The sequence below is a fragment of the Cervus canadensis genome, chromosome 22 (assembly GCF_019320065.1).
Source record: "Cervus canadensis isolate Bull #8, Minnesota chromosome 22, ASM1932006v1, whole genome shotgun sequence".
NCBI lineage: Eukaryota > Metazoa > Chordata > Mammalia > Artiodactyla > Cervidae > Cervus > Cervus canadensis.
This window is the reverse complement of record NC_057407.1, coordinates 16906604-16930961: the sequence shown is the minus strand read 5'-3', so window position 1 is coordinate 16930961 and position 24358 is coordinate 16906604. Positions and strand designations below refer to the sequence as shown.

General features: G+C 39.1%; 1 protein-coding gene across 2 annotated transcripts in view; it reads left to right on the top strand.

The window, feature by feature from the left end:
* The first annotated feature begins 340 nt into the window (after nucleotides 1–340).
* DENND6A (DENN domain containing 6A) overlaps nucleotides 341–24358 on the top strand; it is a 49450-nt gene continuing 25432 nt past the window's right edge. Inside the window, exons 1-3 of one of the 2 annotated variants that reach the window (XM_043442743.1) lie at nucleotides 341–657; nucleotides 15631–15669; nucleotides 15766–15808. In XM_043442743.1, coding sequence (XP_043298678.1) covers nucleotides 421–657; nucleotides 15631–15669; nucleotides 15766–15808 — 319 coding nt within the window. In that variant the 5' untranslated portion in view covers nucleotides 341–420. The remainder of the gene's footprint in view (nucleotides 658–15630; nucleotides 15670–15765; nucleotides 15809–24358) is intronic. The other variant, XM_043442744.1, reaches the window with a different exon arrangement.

The following is a 24358-nucleotide window of genomic DNA, read 5'->3' as shown; positions in this document are numbered from 1 at the left end:
ATCTGTCACAGAGTAAGTGTTCAATAAATGTCAGCCACTGTTACCACTACGTTCTATCAATTTTGTAATACCTTATAATTACGAACGGTGTCATTCCAAGAATAATTGTTTCCCTAGTCGTTGGACTGCGAAGAAAGGTTTCAGGATACACTGGTTCAGTCTTGACGAGCTTTAAAGCAAGGAGGCTAGAGCGGGCTTGACAGTTTCAGTCAAGTGCCTGCGCGACGTCGCCAAGTTCGGGGGGCGGGACCAGACGACGCGCGCAGAGCCGGACTCCCAGGGTCACGTGTGCCGCGGCCCCTCCCCGGCCGGGCCCGTCCCCCGCGGCTGCGACAGCTGCCGCTGCGCCTGCGCGGAGCCCAGCGCGCTCTGCGGCGCGGTCCTCTGAGGAGGCGGCGCGAACGGCCGGGGGGGCGGCGGATGGCTCTGCGGGGCCTGGCAGGCTCGGGGCCCGGCTCCCGAGGGCCGTTGGACGAGGCGGTGGCGGCGGACAAGGAGCGCGAGGCGCCGGCAGTGGTGGTGGCGGGAGCCACGCCAGAGGACGATGAAGAGGACGAGGGCCGCAGCCGGGGCCTGCTGCGCTGGGACGGCTTCTCAGCCTGGCTGCACTGCGTGTGTGTGGTGGGCTTCGACCTGGAGCTGGGCCAAGCCGTGGAGGTGAGGCCCGGCCGCACCTTGTCCTCGCGCCGGGGCGGCTCCGGCAGAGCGTGTGACCCGCCGGCCGGCCTGGACCCCGGTCGCTGCGCATCCGGGCGTGGCCGGCAGCCCCTCCGCTGTCAGCCGGGCTGCGGTCCAGAGGCAGTTCCCGTGGGAGGCTCGTGGGCTGTGGCTAAGGGTGAAAAGTTCTCTGTAGGCCCCTCCTAAATACTTGCTGATGGTCGTATTTTCATTTTCTTTTAACCTGGTGTCACAGGAGTAACTAGAATGGTTAGCGGCTCCCGGAGAAGACCGCAGGCAGGATGTTTGGGACTTTTTCAAGAAGCGAACAGTGTCCCTGACATATGGTGAACTATAATAGAATAGCCAAACCTCAAACAACCAACTTTTTTTTTTTTAGACTCAGATTGTTTTGGTCATTTGCAGCGACTCTTAGAGCATTCCACTCAGCCTGAGCCATAATGCTTATCTCCGCAGAGGTTTTCGCCTTTTCCTGCCTTTGTTCCTCATTTCTGTTACTTCTTGATGTTGCCTCTGAAACGGCCTGAAAGCTACCATCAAGACGAACAGAAGGAAAATCGTTCGTTTGTGAATTTGTCTAGTTTTCCATCTTTCTTGCGCCTTGTTAAAAGGCATTGTAATCTTAACTACTCGACATTATTTAGGGCCCCTTGTGTAGCATAAGGGATTACTTGTCCTTGTGCATCCAAGAAAAGAACCACCGATGCTTAGAAGATATCTTTGTTTGGTTGGCAATGACAGATTTTAATGAATCATCTCATTCTGACTTCAGTGGCATGTGTTGTCTATGAAAATTGTCCCGGGATGTATTTCCTAATGTGGAGTGTGTAGTCAGCCTGTCTTGTCTGTATTTTATGCAGCTTGATACACATTGTGTGCTTGTGTTTAGTTGCTCAGCTGTGTCTCACTCTGCCAGCCTTTAGACTGTAGCTCGCCAGGCTCCTCTGGCCATAGGGTTTTTTACGCAAGAATACTGGAGTGGTTGCCATTTCCATCTGCAGGGGAGTCTCCTGACTCAGGGCTCGAACCCACGTCTCCTGTGTCTCCTGCGTTGGAGGCAGATTCTTCACCCGCTCAGCCGTTGTAAGATCTAGGTATTATCTTGGTTTCTGGGCATACATGAAGAATATACTCTAGCCTATATTTGTAGATCAAGACTACAATTTAGAAGAGAATCAAGAATCAATCACACTGGAGGATAGGGCTAAATGCAGTGCTTGGCACATGACACACTTCAATAAAAAACTGATAGTACAAAAAAAAAAAAAAACTGATAGTACATAAACAGCACTTTAGGATGAAAACAACAGTTCCCAAGGCTATAAAGAAGAGATTTATAAATCATCTATCATTTACATTGACATATTAACCTGAAGATATATATATAGTAGAATACAATTTCGTTAGAAAACATGCTGTAGTACATTACATTTTTAAATAGTTAAAAGAGATCTATTTAGACTCACCATTTGGGCATTCTTTATAACACTTCTGTATTTTTTCTGACCAAATAAACAATACTTAGCAAGTATTGAGGTACTCAAAAAATGTGAATCACTGAGACTGTTGAGACTATTTTGAATTTCATTTGCTATTTCTTTACCCTGAATGGTGGTTCAGAGGGTAAAGCATCTGCCTGCAATGCGGGAGACCCAGGTTTCGATCCCTGGGTCAGGAAGATCCCCTGGAGGAGGAAATGGCAACCCACTCCAGTACTTCTGCCTGGAAAATCCCATGAACGGAGAAGCCTGGTGCAGGCTACAGTCCATGGGTTGCAAAGAGTCGGACACGACTGAGCAACTTCACTTTCACTTTTCCTATTTCTTTAGGTCTGTGGTCTTCATTTATTTTTTTCTGAAGATCCAAATGCAAATAAGTCACAAACTTCATGAGCTCTCACCATTAGGAAAATACTAATACAAAATCTTGTATATGCTTCTACTAACTGTCTGGGGAGCGTTTATGGACCTCCTGATCCTTTGCCCTCAGATTAAGAATCACTGATTTTAGAAAGTGTAGGGTGAGGGTGGGGAAGTTTCCCTAATAAAGGATTCCAAGAAAAATGCATTAAGAGGCAACACAATTTAATTTTGTTTTCTTTTCCTGAAAAGTGTAGAATATTGCCACTTTTAAAATGAAGAAAAGTATAAATTAACACTATAACAAAATAGTTGAAATATATATTTCACTTTTGTATTATGGCCATGCATGCATGCTAAATTGCTTCAGTCGGTGTCCAACTCTTTGCAACCGTATGGACTGTAACTTGCCAGGCTCATCTGGCTGGGATTCTCCAGGCATGAATACTGGAGTAAATTTCAGTGCCCTCCTCCAGGGGATCTTCCCGACCCAGGGATCGAACCTGTGTCTCTTAATGCCTCCTGCATTGGCAGGCAGGTTCTTTACTACTAGCGCCACTTGGGAAGCCCCATTACCACCATATCAAGGCCAAAAATGGACAGGAGGGGTGGCTGTAATGGGGCAAAAAAGGTAAGTATAGAATTGTGTTGGGTAAATGGATTAATAGCTCCAGCCCTACTTCCTATAATGTACAACTATAGGGATTCAGAAGGGAAGTTAATTGAAAAATAGCTTAAAAACTAAGTTTGGACAGTATATCCTCCACTTCAGTCCTATTATCAAAAATGCAGTTACTGAGTCTTAAGCTTGAGAGAGACTTAACAAGTCTGTTCTGCCATGACAGAAATTACCACTTGCAAATTTTAAACAAATACATAAACAATGCCACTTAAGCTTAAATCCCTGCTTAAGTAGAATATTGATCAAGAACTTAGATTCTAAAGCTGGACTACCTAGGCCTGAATCTGTGTGACTTAGGGCATGTTACTTAGCTTTTCTGAGCCTTACACTCCTCTGTGACAGGTTAACAGTGCCTATATCATGGCATTGTTGTGAGGGTTAAATAACTTAATGTTGATGAAGCATTTGGAACAGTACCTTGGATTCAATATGATCTATGTAAGTCTTTGTTTGGGAAGCACTGAAAATCTCTTTTTCAATGAAGAAAAGCCCTACGTTTAGCTTTGTGGAGATGAGGCCTTTAAACCTTAGTTTTCTCACCAGAAAAATGAAGTTGAAGTACTAGAATCGGTTTTGTTTTGTTTTAAATTGGGGAACTTTCTCTGTGTAAAAGAAAAAAATCAGATATACCTTAGTGGCTAATCTGGTTGAAATGGGGCCTGTGTGTATATATTCGGTTTTGGACAACAGAAACTAAGCTATAGCTTAGGGGAAAAAAAGGCACACTTGCTAAGGCCACAGAGGTACTTCAAGTTGTCCAAGGTACAAACCTAAAGGGACTTAGAGAAAATGGCTAAAATCCAAAACCAGGAGAGCCTCCTCTTTATGCTCTTGTTTTATGGATTTTGTTCACGCTTTATGCTCCATTGCAAACTGACTTCTCTGCTTCTGTGATCTTTATGGCTAAGTTGCCCTTTTCAGCCACTTCAATGAAGAGAGTAAATGTCATTCCCATTCCAAATACCAGCGGAAGATACTCAGGCCTGGTTTGGGGCAGATTCTCACCGTGCTACAATCAGCTGAAGACCTAAGTTGTTAGAGTAGTGGTCTGTGTTGCATAAAATGTCCCCTGGCAACCCTGACCTAGAAAGGAACAGTGAAGGGGCTTTTTAGAGCTGGGAAGAGACTGCAAAAGGTGTTGACTACAGGAGGTGTGCTCAGCTTCTTTCTCTTCCCCAGAGGTGGGCCTAGCATCATCACTGTGACACCATGGGTCCTGTGAAACAAGGTTTGAAATCTTCTTGGTTTTGTATACTCTATGTCACTTCCAGCTCTGTGAAATTACCTGATTATATGGTAAAGCCTTCACTATCTGAATTTAGAATTGCCTCATTTATTCCATGGTTGGTTTTTTTTTTTTTCCTGATTGAGTAATAATATGCTCGTTGTTGAAAATCTGACAAGAAAGGAAATTATAAATACTAGAAAGCATCATTCATAACTATACTAAGAGATTGATATTTGGCATTTTTGTTAATGCTTTTTTTTTCTTTACATAATTTTGTATCTGTCAAGGACAAATTTGAATATTAAGAGCAGCAATCCTCTCTAATTTAAGTATAGAGAAATTGATTGTAAGGAGTCTTTTGGAACCCAGTTGCAGGAAGCAGGGTTGAACCTCATGGGATTTGGAAAGCCTCAGGCTTTTGCTTTTGTCTCTGAGGAGCTGTGTGGTCTTCTGTCTCTGCTTTTCTTTGCCTGTCTGTTCCATTCTTTGTGCTGAGGCTGGTTTCCTCTGCTAGGGTCTCAATTTCTGCTCCCCCATTTCACCTGACTTTGGGTTACCTTCATACTGATTTTAGTCAAGCTTCTACTTTTGTATTCTGGAACCAGGCAGAAGCTCAGTTCAAATACTAGAGTATCTGATTGGTTCAGCATGGGTCAGGTGCTCCCTTTTGTTTAGTCAGCTGTGGAAAGGAGACAGGTTTCAGTAGTGGCCACTGAGGTTCTCCCCAGCAAAGGGAAGGGACACTTGAAAGCATGGTCTGGGCAGCAGTCTCCCAAACAGGTCTGCTTAAAGAGTCTGCCTTTATTGATAAGGATTCTAATAAACAATTTGCCATACATTAAAGAGTCTTCATAAATATAATTTTATGGACCACCGCTTATTTAACCATTTTCCCTAATTTAGATATTTAGTAATTTCTTTTTTTCTTCACATTGTGAAGAGTTGTTTGCCACCTGTACACTCTTCCTTAGAGATAGTCTTCATTTTTGAGAGCCTTTAAATCCCTGGGTTAGGAAGATCCTCTTGAGAAGGGAACGGCAACCCACTCCAATATTCTTGTCTGGAAAATCCCATGGACAGAGGAGCCTGGTGGGCTGTAGTTCATGGGGTCACAAAGAGTCGGACACGACTGAGCAACTGAACCCACATACACACTCACATGCAAATCATGTGAACTCACAGAACATGTAGAACATCATAGGAGGTCACCTCTTGAACCCTTCCAGCTTGCGATTTTATAAGAGTTGAGAAATCATTAGTGGCTTTCCCCCTCTTGAAGGCCATGACCTATCAACTTGTTGGACAGAATTTCAATCTAGTGCAGAGAGCACAAGCTTGGGGTATTGAACATATGCTAACAGATATTTGGCCAATTTCTGCAGTTCTCTGAGTCTCATTTTCCCCAACTATAAAATGGGAATATAATATCCTGCAAATGTTATCGGAGGTACTAAGTGAGATTAAAAGCACGTAAAAATTAATGTCTGTCATTTAATGCACACCCAGTGTGTTAGCTGCTTTTTATAATTAGCGTCCTCACACATTCAATAACTAGTGTGGGACTATCTTGGATATTCTGTCACTCCTATTGTTTTGCCTTAAATTTATTTAAAAAATACACAGTTTTGGATGTGAATCATCCAAGCTAACCTTGTGTAAGTCACAAGTATTTAAAGCACTTTCTGGGAGTCAAGTTTTGTAGGTTTCACTTTGCTGATTATCTATGACATAACCTATTTATGTACATATAGTTTGTATTTCACCTCTTTGATGAAGAGAATTTCAAGTCAGTTAAATTATAAAAAGCAGGACAGTTTATAATCATTTGATTGTTGATCCTCCCCCAGCCTTTTTTTTTTCCTAACAAATTGAAGATAAAGCTTTGCTCTTGGGTAAACTTAGGCCGATTTTAAAAGAACATTTAGCAGAACTGACTCGCCTTTCTTTCCCTTCTGGTTTTTTTTTTTTTTTTTTGAGTCACCGCTTATGTATTCTTATCCCCTAGCAAGGTAGAACCTAGAGTAGTCATCACAGTTTTCTGTATCTTAGCAAAGTTTCTGTTAATTTTCTGAGAAGGATAAAGGCAGTTATGTGCAAGGTTTTCTTTGTTTCTTTCTCTCTTCTGGTGGCTTACAGCCTCAGTGTTTGATCCTCAGCATGTTCACTGTTTTAATCGAAGTGAGTGTGTGTAATTGCATGTTATACTGTCCCATTGAGCCATCTATTCAGATATTTATTGGACACCTGCCATATCCAAACATTGGTGTGTTCTGGAGATAAAGCCTTGATCATCTCTTCCTTCATTGAGATTACAGTCTAGCATGGAAGGTAGGCCATGCCACAGTGAATGTTAGGATAGGATTTGCAGGGCCTTAATATTAATAATGGCCTTTAGCTTCCCTGGTGGCTCAGTCAATGAAGAATATTTGGACTCTGTGGGAGAAGGCGAGGGTGGGATGTTTCGAGAGAACAGCATCGAAACATGTATATTAGCTAGGGTGAAACATATCACCAGCCCAGGTTGAATGCATGAGACAAGTGCTCTGGCCTGGTGCACTGGGAAGACCCAGAGGGATCGGGTAGAGAGGGAGGTGGGAGTGGGGATCGGGATGGGGAATACATGTAAATCCATGGCTGATTCATGTCAATGTATGACAAAAACCACTACAATATTATAAAGTAATTAGCCTCCAACTAATAAAAATAAATGAAAAAGAAAAAAAGAAAAAAAAAATGCATGCAGTGTAGGAGACCTGGATTCCATCTCTGGGTCAGAAAGATGCCTTGGAGAAGGAAATTGCCTTCTCTCCTGGGAAATCCCATGGACACAAGCTGTAGTCCACAGCGTTGTCAGAGTCAAACACAACTAAACCACCACCACCAATAATGACCTTTAAATTTCGTTGTGAAATAGTAGCACTTCATGGTAACTTGATGTAGCTCTATTATTTGAGATTTAAAACCTTAGTGACCTCTTGAGCTTCTTAGGCTTCCAGATTCTACAAAGGCTTCTTTGGTGGTAGTAATCTCCAATTCCTACCCTGGTAGCTTGGATGGTAAAGAGTCTGCCTGCAATGTGGGAGACCCAGGTTCGATCCCTGGGTCAGGAAGATCCCCTGGAGAAGGAAATGGCAATCCACTCCAGTATTCTTGTCTGGAAAATTGCATGGATTAAGGAGACTGGTGGACTATAGTCGGACATGACTAAGTGACTAACATTTTCACTTTCGCTTTCATTTTTCAATCTATGATTCAGTTATTAAATTATATAATCTGGAGATAATTTGGGAAGTTCTACTGTCAAGTTAGTTCTTTCACCAGTACTTTATGTTTTATACTTACTATGATGAATGATGTGAAATATGGAAAACTATATCTAAACTTTACTCTTTAAAAAACTTTTTTTATAATTGGAAGAAAATTGCTTTACTCTCTTGTGTTGGTTTCTGCCATACAACAATACAACAACACAAATCAGTCATAGTTAGATATATATACATATATATAATATATCTATATATATTCCTTCTCTCTTGGGCCTCCCTTCCCTCCTCCCATAACAACTTCCCACTAACTGTCTATTTTACACACTATAAATTTTACTCTTTTTTTTGAGAGAAGTACTTTACTGTCCATTCCGTGTTCAAACTGATCCGGTTTTCTAGTAGCATAATTTACGTTAGATCTTCAGCAAGCAGAAACTTTAGACTTGAGGATACTATGATTTCTGGCCATTTTTTCCACTTTTTAAAATCAGTAAACCTTTTCATTGAAGTGTAACATACATATAGAAAAGTGTACAAATCCTAAGTCTATATTTTGGTGAATTTTCATAAAGTGAATGTGCCATATCACTACAGTAGAGATCAAGAAGCAATATTATTACTGCCCTCAAATTTCCTTTAGGTCCACTTTCAGTCACAACCCATTTCCCTTTCCCTCCTGCCCCTGTCAACCACTATCTGCTTTGCCTCTGTGGATTCTCTTTTTCTGTATGTTTCATATGAATGGAATCATAGAACATGTGGCCTTTTGTGTCTGGCTTCTTTCGCTTAGTATGTATTCAGGGTTCATTCTTGTTGTAGAATGTACTGGTACTTCGTTCCTTTATATGGTTGAGTTTTATACCATTATTTGGATACATCACATTTTATTTATTCATCATTTAATGAAAATTTTTTAAAAAATTTAGATTGTTTCCACTTTTTGGCTATAATGAATAATGCTGCTATAAACATTCATATACAGGTTTTTGTGTGAATGTATGTTTTCACTTCTCTTGAACCTATACACCTACAAATAAAATTGCTGAGACATATGGTAACTCCATGTTTAATGTTATGAGAAACCATTAAATGGTTTCCCAATATGACTTCATTTTTTTCTGTTTTCATCAATAATGTATGAGGGTTCTAATTTCTCCATATCCTTGCTACCACTTCGTCTGTCCTTTCGATTACAGCCATTGTAGAAGTGTGAGTTGGTGTCTTACTGTAATGTTATTTGTACTTCCCTAATGAGTAATGACATCGAGTGTTTTTTCATGCACTTATTGGCCTTTTGTATATCTTTTTTGAAGAAATGTCTACTCAAATCCTTTGCCCATTTAAAAATTGGGTTATTTGACTTTTTATTGTTGAAATGTAAGAACTCTTTATGGATCCTGGAGTCTTGTAGCCGTAAATCCTTGTCAGATTTATGATTTGCATCCATCCACCCATCCATCTGTCTCTCCATCTTATCTATCAGTATGGACTCAAGGATACTTATTTTATTATTTGGGTTACTACTGTTGTTTACGTTTTTGGTCAAATTTTTCCAGTTTTGGGCATTGGTAGCTTTTTTTTGTTTCTTTCAGATTGGTTTCTGTGTCCAGAAAATCATGCCTCCCCCTTTTTAAACACTTCTTTCCTTTCTGGCACCACAAGATGCTCTAGGCTCATCTTCTATTTTTCCTGCCCTAGCCCTGATATCAGCTACCTCTCCAAGGAGCCCTGATTCTTTTTTACTAAAGAATGATACTTAGCAATTGACATTTGGATTTTAGGTGTACTTATTGCTACTGGGTGTCATTGCTTTATTTTTCATATTTAAAAGTCTATTAAAAGAGATATCAGCAAAAAAAAAAAAAGAAAAAAAAAGATATCATATTGTGTTTACTATATCCTAAAATATTTTTCAGCCAGTTAAAACAATTACATAAGATAATACCAGTTGCAAAATGTAGACTTGTTTTTTTGCCTATAAACAGTTTCCATTTGCAATACACTTTATTGTTTGTTCATTGAAGACGTAATTCTCATTGTGTTTCAAATTCGTGCTCTCCTTAAGGTCATGATGATGTCTATATACAAGCTGATGTTTCTGTAAGAGATCAAGGCAGGTGTGTCTGGGGAAATGCAGCCTCTTCCAGGTCTGGAATACCAGTCAGGGTCATGCAGTAGAGCCAAACATGTAGTCACATACGTCAGGTTGACACCCATTTGCACACAACTTGGGTGCATGGCAGGAATGAATTTATTCCATGTCCAAGTGATACTGGCGGTAAGTTAGCTGGTATTCCTAATTTTCCTCCTCCTGGGACCATGATTATTTTCATACTGAGGTGGGAATGGTAGGTATGTAAGGGCAAGTAGCAGAGAGACGTACCTTTGAATACACCCATTTAAAACATTTTGTAATACTCTTTTCCAGCAGATATATTAATATTTTTCTTAGGCATATTTTTTTCCTGTCATATCATGATGTGAAATATGTGATCATATTTTGTTGCTGTTCAGTTGCTCAGTCGTGTCCAACTCTTTGTGACCCCATGGACTGCAGCATGCCAGGCTTCTCTGTCCCTCACTGTCTCCCAGAGTTTGCTCAAATCATGTTCATTGAGTCAGTGATGCCATCCAACCATCTCATCCTCTGTCACCTGCTTGTCTTCTTGCCCTCAACCTTTCCCAGCATCAGAGTGTTTTCTAAAGAGTTGGCTCTTTGCATCAGGTGATCCAAGTATTGGAACTTCAACTTCAGCATTAGTCCTTCCAATGAATTCTCAGGGTTGATTTCCTTTAGGATTGACTGGTTTGATCTCCTTGTAGTACAAGGGCTCTCAAGAGTCTTCTCCAACACCACAGTTCAAAAGCATCAATTCTTTGGTGCTCAGCCTTCTTCGTGGTCCAATTCTTACATCCATACATGACTACTGAAAAAATCATAGCTTTGACTAGATGGACCTTTGTCAGCAAAGTGATGTCTCTGCTTTTTAATACACTGTGTAGATTTGCCATAACTTTTCTCCCAAAAGTAAGCATCTTTTAATTTCATGGCTGCAGTCATGTTCACAGTGATTTTGGAGCCCAAGAAAATAAAGTCTGTCACTGTTTCCATTGTTTCCACATCTGTTTGCTGTGGAGTGATGGGACTAGATGCCATGATCTTACTTTTTTGAATGTTGAGTTTTAGGCCAGCTTTTTCACTCTCCTCTTTCACCTTCATCAAGAAGCTCCTCAGTTCCTCTTTGCTTCCTGCCATAAAGGTGGTGTCATCTGCATATCTGAGATTATTGATATTTCTCCTGGCAATCTTGATTCCAGATTGAGCTTCATCCAGCCTGTTACCATATTTAGGCCTTAATAATTATATCAAATAAAACTCAATTTTCTCTTGGGTTATTAACTGACCACACCTCTCTCCCCTTTTTGTTGTAACATGGGAGCTCTTAACATAGGTAACAAAACCAGACTGACATTTAGTTGATTCTCTCTGTCTCCCTTTGATGCCTCCTAGGAATACCAGTGGCTTGGGGGACAGAGATGCCTTTACTTGAGCTATGGAGTGAGAAAACTTCAAGTGAGAGGCATCTCCAGGTCCTGGAGCCAATCTACAGTTGGTTAATTCCCATATAGGTATCAGGAGCTAACTGACCAAACTAATAGTCATTGCCCAAACTTATATTTTCCTGGAGGAGGGCATGGCAACCCACTCTGGTATTCTTGCCTGGAGAATCCCCATGGACAGAGGAGCCTGGTGGGCTACAGTCCATGGGGTCACAAAGAGTCAGACACAACTGAGGGACAAAGCACAAATTTATATTTAAGCTTTCTAAAAAAAAACAAAATGGAGTATGTATGTAGAAACTAATTCTAGTAACAGCGGCAGTTTGTGCACTTCTAAATACTTGGTGGTGGTTACTTTTCTTTCTTTTGTTTTTTAAAATAGGGAGTTGAGATTTTTAAAGTTAAGTATGAATTTTTCTGATCTTAAGTACAATGTGGCCATTTCAGTAGCTATAGCACATAAATATGCATTGTTTCTTTTAGAATATCATATTTGTTCCAAAATAAGACACTGATTAGTTCTAACAGAATACATTAAAATGAAATTCTAAATACTATTTGACAGTCTAGTACAATCCGAGTTTTTAAAAGGTGGACTTTTTATTTATTTATTTATATTTTGCCCTAGCTGTGCGGCTTCTGGGATTCTACTTCCCCGACCAGGGGTCGAACCCAGGTCCCCTGAAGTGGAAAGGTGGAGTTCTAAGCACTGGGCCACCAGGGAATTCCATAAAAGGCAGACTTTGATAGATTATACAGTTTTCATATCTTTTTAAAAAGTTACTTATTAATAAATATATATAGCATATATAAGCCCCTTAAATACATACATACATGTATTATATATATATATATATATTTAAGGTACTGCTATATGTGGGTACTGTTTATACTGCTATAAAAGATAGCAATGTTGTTTTTTATATTATCATGCTAATATTTAAGAAACCAAAATCCAAAGGAACCATGGTTGATGTCTTCATGTAACACCAAAAAAGCTAACTTTGTGTATTTGCTTTTCAATTGATGTTTTAATTTGAGGAAATAAAAATTTGAAGGGCATTCACATAAAAGTGATTTTAGAGCCTAAGATGAAGCTGTTACAGACCACTAAACTTGTCAGTATGTTTTAGACCAGCAAACTCTAGTGTAATTTACATGTAATGAGGTTTTCATAAATATGGCTAAATAGATTATAAATTTGCCATTTCTTCTTTAAAGGTGACAAAGGAAAGTGATCTCAAGGTGAAGCAAGGGAGATCTATGTACACTTAAAGAAGACAACATTTTACTAAATACTGAATTGTCAAATAGAACTAATGTGAGAGTATATCCACTGATTGGAGAAATAGTTCTTTACTGTCTACTATGCACCAGAAACAGTTGTAGGTGTGAAGAGAGAGTTGAACAAAACAGACCAGTTTCTTACTTTCATGAGTTGTGGAGACAGGTTAAGTCAGGTTGGTCACAACATGGGATACAAAGCAAAACAGAGCAAATGTTGAATTGGTGTCATTCTCTATTCCAGGAATAGAACGGGTGTTTTCATGTAACATACCAGCTGGGTGTTTTCATGTGACATATCAGCTCTGTAGATCCACCCCATACCCCTGAATTGAGAAAGAGTATATGTCACATCCTGGCGGTAGGGGAAGAGGGTTGTGATTGCGTGTTAATGAGTGCCACTGTGGGTGGGATGAGGAGTGGTGGCTTGTGTACTTTGATATCAGACAGACCTAAGTTCAAGGCCTGGCTCTGGCACCTACTAAATGAATAAATTTTAGGAGAGTTATGTAGCTAATGTGTACTTGTCCCCTTTTCTGTAAAGATGAGAAGAATTGACAGAGTTGTTATGAAAATTAGAAACTCTAAAAGATGCTCAGAAAATGCTAATTCTCATCTTTTTATCTTACCTTAGTTTTCTTATATGTAAAATGGTGATACCATTTTACTAGCCTTGTCTATTATTGTGAGAACTAAATAAATGAAATAAATATGTGAAACCACTTTAATGTGGTTTATTATGTGCTATCTCTCTCTCCCTCTGTAGTCGCTAAGTCATGTCCAACTCTTGCGACCCCATGGACTGTAGCCTGTCAGGCTCCTCTGTTCATGGGATTCTCCAGGCAAGAGTACTGGAGTGGATTGCTATTTCCTTCTCCAGGGGATCTTCCCAACCCAAGAATCAAACCCGGGTGTCCTATATTGCAGGCAGCTTCTTTACCGGCTGAGCTATGAGGGAAGCCCCATTATGTGCTATTACTATATGTTATTTCTGGAAATGTAAGATTTTCAGACTCTTGGGCAGCTGGGGAATAGAAGAACTCATGGATTCTTCCAGAACTGAGAAGCCATGGATCCCCACATTAGCAAGCCAGTATTAAAACAGTTCGGCTACATTTTGTGTATTTTTTTTTTCACCTTTTGATTATCAGCCACTAGCTAACCTGCTCCTCAGAGTAGCCCTCTTTTCTTCACATTCCAGAGAATCTGTACTGGCCCAACTTGGGCACTGGTCTTTGGGCAGAATTTTCCTGCCCAGCCACATCTGGGCAGTTGACTGATGTGTAGAGTGGCTGCCCTTGGGTCTGGTGTTTGCTCGTGCTTACTGAGGCCTCATCTTGCTTGCTTTGTGGGGGTTCTGAGGCAGGAGTTTCCCTCAGAAGGTAGCTGTGGTCACTGCAGGCACTAAACGGAGCTGTTTAGGAATGTGTTCTGATTATTAAAAGGGATTGGAGAAGTCGGAATAGGCTTTATGGCAGGAAGGTGGCCTCTGAGATGTCTTAAACTGCAAGTAATTATTTTTTCCTTTTAATTTTAATAAGTAATGATTTGTATTTCTTGGAATCAACTGAAAATTATTTCTTGAAGTAGCTACCAGCTGATAGATCAAGTTCTCTTTAGATTTTAGGCTACGAAAGAAAGACTTCATAAACTTTGAGTTGCTGGCAATTCAGTTGGTAAATTTTTTAAACTTTTTATCAAAGTTTAGTTGACTTACAATGCTATGCTAGTTTAAGGTATACAGGAAAGTGAATCGGTTACATGTATACATATATCCACTCATTTTTTTCTCATATAGGCCATTACAGAGTACTGAGTAGAGTTTTCTATGCTGTAGTCCTTACTGAAAGTGAAAGTAAAGTGAAAGGTGCTCAGTCGTGTCCAACTCTCTGTGACCCCATGGACTATACAATCCATGAAATTCTCCAGACTAGAATACTGGAGTGGGTAGCCTTTCCCTTCTCCAGGGGATCTTCCCAGCCCAGGGATTGAACCCAGGTCAATTGATTGAATGGAGTGAACCCAGGTGTCCTGCATTGCAGGTGGATTCTTTACCAACTAAGCTATCAGGGTAATAATGATCAGGTAGATATGAAAAAGATGGAAAAATTTTGTATATATATATTTATCAAAAATACTGGAGTGGGTAGCTGTTCCCTTCCCCAGGGGATCTTCCCAACCCAGGTATTGAACCCAGGTCTCTTGCATTGCGGATGGATTCTTTACCATCTCAGCCACCAGGGAAGCCCATAATCCTTATTAGTTATCTGTTTTACATGTAGTAGTGTGTATGTATCAGTCCCAGTCTCCCAGTTCATCCTTGCCCCCTGCCATTTCTGGTAAACATATCTTTGTTTTCTTTATGACTCTACTTCTGTTTTGTAATTAAGTTCATTTGTACCTTTTTTAGTTTCCACATATAAGCAATGTCATATGATATTTGCCTTTCTGTGTCTGACTTATTTAGCATGATAGTCTTTAGGTCCATCTGTTTTGCTTCAAAGGGCATTATTTTGTTTCTTTTTTGGCTGAGTAATATTCCTTTGTACATACATACCACTTCTTTATCTATTCCTCTTTGATGGACAGTTACGTTGCTTCCATATTCTGGCTATTATGAATAGTACTGCTGTGAACATTGGGATGCATGTGTCTTTTCAAATTATGGTTTTCTCTGGGTATGTGCCCAGGAGTGGGATTGCTGGGTCATATGGTATTTTTAATATTTTAAGGACTCTTCATGCTGTTCTGCGTAGTGGCTATACCAGTTTACATTCCCACTATCAGTGTAGAAGGGTTTCCTTTTCTCCACAGGTAAATTATTCTTGATAACTCAAAATTTCACCCAAGTTTTAGAGATAACTTTGATTTAAAATAATTTTTTTTTTTTTGCCAAATGTAAACCCTACTTAATTCTCCCAGCTTCTCCTGTGTTTCATTGTTAAATTTGTGAACTATTTCTTAAAACAATTTGATAATAGCCGACTAGTATTTTAGAAGTACCTCCTAATGTTTATAATATATACTTCACATATTTATCTAGCAAAATTTAACTCTTTTTTTTCCTTCCAGGTAATCTATCCTCAGCATTCCAAACTTACTGATAAAGAAGTAAGTAAATATATTGCTCTAGGTTGTTTACTGTTGTATTTCTGTTTTTATTGGTGTATATGTGTCAGCATATATAGTTTTTGTTTTCTTTTTCAGAAAACCAATATTTGCTATTTGTCTTTTCCAGATTCAAATTCAGGTAACTATTTTTCATGTGGTGTTTCTGTTGAATTTTATATTGAGAATACTGATTTTATTCTTAATATGTGAAAATTAATTAAAATAGCATAGTAGAATGCAAAGTCATTTTCAGCCTAATGGATTAGTGATTTTGATTCCTAGTTTATGATGTCTAGTCACATCTTACTTATGTTGGTGTTAGTTGTTCAACTTTTAAAGTAACTGTTAACTTGTAATGAGGTAAGATAGCATGGAACAATAAACTGTTGAAATAATGGAAAGCTTGAAAATCAGCAACATTAGTATGTTTGAGGATTTACAGTAAGTAGTTTTCTTTTAGTTCCAAGAACTCTGTAAAAGTAGGGATTTAAAAAATATCAGGGTAAACATGGTTATAAAGCCTGGTCATCAGTTATTTGCATAAGTTTATATGAGTTAGTATATATAAAGCATTTGGAGTAGTGCTTGACTATAGAAAGTACTTTATAAGTGTTTGCTATTTTTAAACTTGGTTTTGCTGGTCTCTTTCAAAACTCTCTCTTTGTGTGACCCTAATTGTTGAAATCTTTCAGGTTGCCTTTTGTGTTTCACTTTCAAAATAGTTTTTCAGGCTTATAGTGACCAGAACACAACTTCTTAGACTGCACAGTTACAATCCTGTGACTCAAAGGCACTTCAGATTCCTTTTCCTTTTGTGGTTACTTCTAATATCCTGTTAATTTAGTTTAGATAATCTAATTTGGGAGACTTGACATTTTAGTTTTTTAAAGCATTTTCTCTTTTCCTTATAAATGCTTCCAGAGTTTTTTCCTATACATTTTGAACTCAGCTTTCATGAAATATGTAAGAAAAAAAAATAATTTAGTAAAAAAAAAAGATGGCTTTGAGAAATTCCAGGAGGACTTTTGTTGTGATCTGGATCATCAGACTCTTTTTGTATGTTTTGCCTGTTAATGAAAGAATGATAGAGGCCTAATAGTTTCTCTCCTTATTTCATATAACATTTTCCTTACAAAGTGCACACATGTAGTTCTGATTTAGTGAGTGTTGGATTGGACTTCCAAGATTCAGGGTCAGCTGAGTTGTATGGATTACAAGATGAACACACTTTGTGTGATTGGAATCCCAGTGGGTTACCCTGCACACTCTTTTCTTTCAGATCATGGCTGGCTCTCATGGCCCTCTTTCACCTCTCTCAGTTCAGTTCAGTCGCTCAGTCATGTCCGACTCTTTGTGACCCCATGAATCACAGCATGCCAGGCCTCCCTGTCCATCACCAACTCCCAGAGTTTACTCAAACTCATGCCCATTGAGTCGGTGATGCCATCCAGCCATCTCATCCTCTGTCGTCCCCTTCTTGTCCCTCCCAGCATCAGGATCTTTTCCAATGACTCAGCTCTTTGCATGAGGTGGCCGAGGTATTGGAGTTTCAGCTTCAGCATCAGTCCTTCCAGTGAACACCCAGGACTGATCTCCTTTAGGATGGACTGGTTGGATGTCCTTGCAGTCCAAGGGACTCTCAAGAGTCTTCTCCAACACCACAGTTCAAAAGCATCAATTTTTCGGCCCTCAGCTTTCTTCACAGTCCAACTCTCACATCCATACATCACCACTGGAAAAACCATAGCCTTGACCAGATGGACCTTTGTTGGCAAAGTAATGTCTCTGCTTTTTAATATGCTATCTAGGTTTGTCATAACTTTCCTCTCTACATGCGCATAAAAACTAAGATGTTAATTGGATAGTCTTCTTTTGTAGTTTTGTAGTTAGTCTCTGTATGAGTCATTTTCTTATTGGAAGGTAAACTCAAGTGTAAATCTGTGAAAATGAGAATTTGTTCAGGGAATTCTCTGGCGGTCCAGTGGTTAGGACTCCATGGGGTCAAAAAGAATTTGTGTTCGGTATTTTAGGCATTTGAATGACCTATGTATGTTTTGTAATGCCTTTTTATAGGCTGCACGTCAAATGAAGTATTCAAAGTATGGTTGGTGCTTAGAAGTAAAGTTGACAAAAGATCTTAAAAATCAGCGCCTTGCCATCTTAACAGATGAATATTAATCTAGACAGCAAGAGACTCTGCATTTTGTACATATTTGAGATCGCTCTTCTCAACTGTGATTGTCCAAATAGTTTGTTTCACTTCTGCGTTCATTAAATGGAAGCTGAAGTCAGTACCATGCCAGCTTTGGAATGGATTTGGTTTTTCCCAAGATAGCTGTATTGTTGCAGAAGATGGACTAGAGCAGGCTTTAGGGGAGAATCATAATCCAGCTTTAGTTTCCATGGTGCACACTTAGAAAGGAAGCAAAACAGCGTTTAGACTTTATGGTAAATTCTACAGATGACAAAGAACTGGGGATTCTTTTTTTTTTTTTTTTTTAATTTTTTTATTAGTTGGAGGCTAATTGCTTCACAACATTTCAGTGGGTTTTGTCATACATTGATATGAATCAGCCATAGATTTACACTTATTCCCCATCCCGATCCCCCCTCCCATCTCCCTCTCCACCCGATTCCTCTGGGTCTTCCCAGTGCACCAGGCCGGAGCACTTGTCTCATGCATCCCACCTGGGCTGGTGATCTGTTTCACCATAGATAGTATACATGCTGTTCTTTTGAAACATCCCACCCTCACCTTCTCCCACAGAGTTCAAAAGTCTGTTCTGTATTTCTGTGTCTCTTTTTCTGTTTTGCATATAGGGTTATCGTTACCATCTTTCTAAATTCCATATATATGTGTTAGTATGCTGTAATGTTCTGTATCTTTCTGGCTTACTTCACTCTGTATAATGGGCTCCAGTTTCATCCATCTCATTAGAACTGGTTCAAATGAATTCTTTTTAACGGCTGAGTAATATTCCATGGTGTATATGTACCACAGCTTCCTTATCCACTCATCTGCTGATGGGCATCTAGGTTGCTTCCATGTCCTGGCTATTATAAACAGTGCTGCGATGAACATTGGGGTGCACGTGTCTCTTTCAGATCTGGTTTCCTCAGTGTGTATGCCCAGAAGTGGGATTGCTGGGTCATATGGCAGTTCTATTTCCAGTTTTTTAAGAAATCTCCACACTGTTTTCCATAGCGGCTGTACTAGTTTGCATTCCCACCAACAGTGTAAGAGGGTTCCCTTTTCTCCACACCCTCTCCAGCATTTATTGCTTGTAGACTTTTGGATAGCAGCCATCCTGACTGGCGTGTAATGGTACCTCATTGTGGTTTTGATTTGCATTTCTCTGATAATGAGTGATGTTGAGCATCTTTTCATGTGTTTGTTAGCCATCTGTATGTCTTCTTTGGAGAAATGTCTGTTTAGTTCTTTGGCCCATTTTTTGATTGGGTCATTTATTTTTCTGGAATTGAGCTGCAGGAGTTGCTTGTATATTTTTGAGATTAATCCTTTGTCTGTTTCTTCATTTGCTATTATTTTCTCCCAATCTGAGGGCTGTCTTTTCACCTTACTTATAGTTTCCTTTGTAGTGCAAAAGCTTTTAAGTTTCATTAGTCCCATTTGTTTAGTTTTGCTTTTATTTCCAATATTCTGGGAGGTGGGTCATAGAGGATCTTGCTGTGATTTATGTCGGAGAGTGTTTTGCCTATGTTCTCCTCTAGGAGTTTTATAGTTTCTGGTCTTACATTTAGATCTTTAATCCATTTTGAGTTTATTTTTGTGTATGGTGTTAGAAAGTGTTCTAGTTTCATTCTTTTGCAAGTGGTTGACCAGTTTTCCCAGCACCACTTGTTAAAGAGGTTGTCTTTTTTCCATTGTATATCCTTGCCTCCTTTGTCAAAGATAAGGTGTCCATAGGTTCGTGGATTTATCTCTGGGCTTTCTATTCTGTTCCATTGGTCTATATTTCTGTCTTTGTGCCAGTACCACACTGTCTTGATGACTGTGGCTTTGTAGTAGAGTCTGAAGTCAGGCAGGTTGATTCCTAGAACTGGGGATTCTTAATGGGAGGATTTGGCAGTCCACTTCCTCTCCCCACTACCAACACACACATCTTAGATACTGTGACTTTAGAAAAAAGTTTGGTTTGTTTTTAGATTTCAGTCTTTTGTTCCATTTGAATGGCTTTTATCTTTAGGAGCCTATGTTTAAAGGATGTCTTCTGTCTGATAAATATTTGTCAGCTACTTTCTCGTTATTTACTATTAATATCATTTGGATATATGCATTCCTGAGCCTTCAGTTGTGATGAATACCCAAGGACTATAATCACCATGTTCTAAACACGACCAGAGGGAAAACTCAGCATTAGTAGAGAGTTTCAAGTACAGATGAATCCAAGGGAAAGATTAATCCTTATTCTGGATGGATTAGACGTACAGATAATATTTGTCTCAACAGGTTATTTTTTTTCTCTGTAAACAGCTGGAATATCGTCATGTATTTTACACTTATTTTACACTTAGTGGTGAAAGCAGTGCTCCTCACATTTTCACACTCATCTGTGTTGAAGGACCATTTGGATTTTTAAAAAATTCCCAATCTGTTGTGGACCAGTGCTTTTGCAGAATGCTATATACATGAATTTTTAGAACCATGAAAAGGGGAAAAACCAAAGAAGTACAAAATGAAAGTCCGGATTTGTCATGGAAATATCAAATTGCTGTAAGGGTTTCTAAATGTGTACTCTCAATTTGAGTTTTTATTTTGTCATGTGTTGTAACAAGAGTCAGTCTGTGGACTACACTTTGAGAAGCTCTGCTCTAAACTCCTGTTTCTCAGCATTTCCAGCTCTCATCACAGAGAGGGTAACTACCTAGAGTTGAAGGCCAGGAATGGGGCTCATGCTTAAAGTCTCATGTTTTCTTTTATTAGTCTTACTCTGATCTGTTCTATAGCTGTTTTCTGCTAAAATAAAAATACTCTGAAGTTGTCTCTTCCCTTTAGGAAAAAATATGTAAGTTTTTTTCTCAAATCTCAGGTAATATTTTTGATATGGGAAAGTGTCTTCTGTTTACCTGTAGCTTTGCAGTCTTGGTTTGATTGGCAGATGTAGAAGATAAAATCACCTGTGCCCTTGATAATTTTAAAATGGGAGGAGAGCTGTTTGTGGCATACCACATGGCATTTGTATGGGAGTTGCTGAAACTGACAGGACTGGCCCAGAAACCAGTGAGTTCAGCAACTCTTCAGTCAGAGGTGTACTTTTTAAAAGGATTTTTGTTTTTTGAGAGGAGAAGAGAAACTTTTGATTTGCTCCAGTTGGCAGTGAAGTAGCATAAAAAAAAGATTTATGAGATACAGTTCACCCTTGTAAAATGTACAATTCAGTGATTTTTAGTACAGTCACAGAGTTGTGGAACTGTTATTACCTCAGTCAGTTTTAGAAAATGTTTATCACCCACTTCATGCTCCCTTCCTCCTCTTCCCCTCCCCCCACCCAGCCCCAAGCAACCACCTGTCTGCTTTCTGTCTCAATGGATTTACCTATTCTGGATATTTCATATTAGTGGAAGTGGTTTTTTGTTTTTGTTTTTTAATAAAGTTTTATTAAAGTATAAAGGAGATAGAGAAAGCTTCTGACATAGGCATCAGAAGGGGGCAGAAAGAGTACCCTGGAAGTGGTGTTTTTGAGGTCTATTTTAACTTGCAAGAACCAGTATGATATAATAATGTTCAAGAGTATCAGTTCCAGATTCAGACTTCTTAGGTTCTTCTTACTCTACCATTTAGCAGATTTATTTCTTCGGATGATTATATAAATTTTCTGTGCCTCGGATTCCTCCTGACAAACGGGACTAACAATGGGAACTTACCTGAGAAACATGAAGACCAATTGAGTTCGTGTATCTAAAATGTTCATGACAGTGCCTACCACAGAGGGAGCACTCATTGAAATTGGTGCTCAATTCATGCATTGAAAGCTGAGGGTGGGTGGAACCACTTCTGAAGCAGACAAAATAACGACAAAGTTTTGACCTGGAATTCTGTTTGATTTTGCTCCTAACAACTTAGTTGTTTGGAAAAGGATGTTGGAGGAAGGCTACAGGAACTTTCTTGGTGTAAAGAACGTCAGATTATTCATTGTTTTCGAGGCTAGTAAAGATTATCTTAGATTAATTAAAGTAGAATTTTCCTCAGGCTTTGGGGGTTTGCTGAGCAAATCTGCCATTTCCTTATTACCTGCTACTTTATCAAGGAAAGGGTTTTTGTTGTTCTTAATCAAGAAGCCATGTAAAGGTATATTTTCTTTGGAGAGTTGCCATTTAAATCTTAAAATTTGTGTAAATTCTTTATTCCTTGATTTTAATAAAGAAAAAGTAATTTCCATTTACTTTTTCCCGTTTTTTGTAAATAATCAGAAAGCTTTGGTGCACGTTGCATGACTTTTAGGTCTTTTTGGATCTTTATAGGTCTTTCATTTTCTTAGTGAATATATTGGGTAAGATGCTTGGAATTCAGTAGAATCATAGTTGGTTGTGGAGTTTTATTTTAGAATTATTGAATATAACTGCCGAAAGTGACTTTTGAGATCATGTTATGATGCCTCTTACTTTTGTTGACAAGTCACTTAGGCTAAGTAACCTGTATAAGGCTAATTACTGATGGACCTGGGACTAGCTCCCATTGATCGTGGCTCCTTTTTCCTCAGATTGTAACTTTTCCCTCACGTTCACAGTCATAGTTAACCATCGTTCATGTGTAATCATTATATTTCTTATGTAGGGGTTCACTCTATTATTAAAAATAGGCAAACTGAAAAAAAAATAGGCAAACTGGATGGTCATACTAACAAGGTAGATTTATTTTTGATGAGGTTGTAGGGTATCAGGATTGCCCCACCCTCCACAGTATCATTTTCTGAAAGGCAAATATAAACAACCTGGTTGCCAATCCGTAATGCCTCTTTTCCTGTCCCATTAATAGTGAAGTCTGGATAGAGAACAAAGGTCTGCCCAGGTAAAGAGTTGATATTCCTTTAGTAACCTTTTGTGTGTGAAGGGACAGACTTCTGAAATATGAAATGGGAACCATTTACCTCCGTTCACAGAGACATTGGCTAAAGCCTTTGTGGCTAACGCCTTTGTGACCTGGTGATCTAGCTTCCTGACCAATTCTGTACAATTTGCAGGTACAGCTGGTCACTGGAAAATTCTTACAGCATGCCCATGATTTGGGAATGGAGCTGGGTGGGTAGGGATGAAGGCCTGTGGGAACTTCATTACTTTCTTTCCATAAAGCTCAGCATCCCTTCAGAACCTATACTTCTCTCTTAAAATCCATTGCATTTTCTCTGCTATATCTTGCTAAGTGTCTCAGAGAAATTAGTATGTACTTCTCAGTGGATCTTTCTGTCTTCTAAAGAGAAAAACTGAACCGTCTGTGTATAAATCCGTTGGACTAAAGCAATACTAGGAGTATTTTCCATTATTTCCGGTCTCATGTGTTTTCCTTATTTTAAACCGTCAGCTGTAACAAGTAAAAAAACTGAATTGACTCACTCTCCAGTCCTCTTTGTTTCTTCCCTTCTCCACCAAAGAAATACTAGTTTCTGTAATTACATGTAGCTGTATAAACTGAGTTGCTTTTTAAAACACTTAAACATAATATAAAGTTGGGTTTCCCTGAAAGCTCAGTTGGTAAAGAATCTGCCTGCAATGCAGAGACCCTGGTTTGATTCCTGGGTTGGGAAGATCTGCTGGAGAAGGGATCGGCTACCCACTCCAGTATTCTTGAGCTTCCCTTTTAGCTCAGCTGGTAAAGAATCTGCCCGCAATATGAAGAATCTGCCTGCAATGCAGGAGACATGGGTTCGATCCCTGGGTTGGGAAGATTCCCTGGAGAAGGAAAGGCTATCCACTCCAGTATTCTGGCCTGGAGAATTCTGGCCTGGAGAATTGCAAAGAGTCGGACATGACTGAGCAACTTTCACTTTCCCTTCTTTTTTGAGAACTTCATGTGCTAAAGAAATAGAAGTACTTCTGTATGTAATGCTAATATACTAATAATAGAAGTACTTCTGTGTGTAATAATAGTAAGAAACTCTTGAACACATTCTGTATTTAATATAATCTTATTAGTTCTAAATACAGTAGCTAGGAAGAATCTGAGTGACAAACTACTTCTTGTGTCTTTTACTTTTTAGAGCATTTACAGTTTTTTGTAATTATTGCCTGACAAGGTAATGTTTTAAGAGGTTTGCTAAAATGATTAAAGTTTTAAAGCTTTATTTATAATTGAAATGATTTAAATGGGAAGTCTATTACTTGAACCTTCCTGAGTCTGCTATGTCTTTTTTTTTTTTAATTCTCATTGTGAAATATAAAACTCACACAAGGTCAAGACATAGAACTTTGCCAATACCACAGAAGTTGTCTCATGTCCCTTCCCAAACACTATTTCCTTCCCCCTCTCCTAAGGTAACCACTATCCTTGATTCTTTTTTTCTTTTTATTAAAACATTGTAATGTAATTTTAACAATTTATACTCCATTTACAGTTATTGCAAAATATTGACTGTATTCCCTTTAATGTACAATAATCATTATAGCCTCTCTCACATCCAGTAGTTTATATCCCCCACCTTCCCACTCCCTCCAATCCCCCCCCACCCCCTCA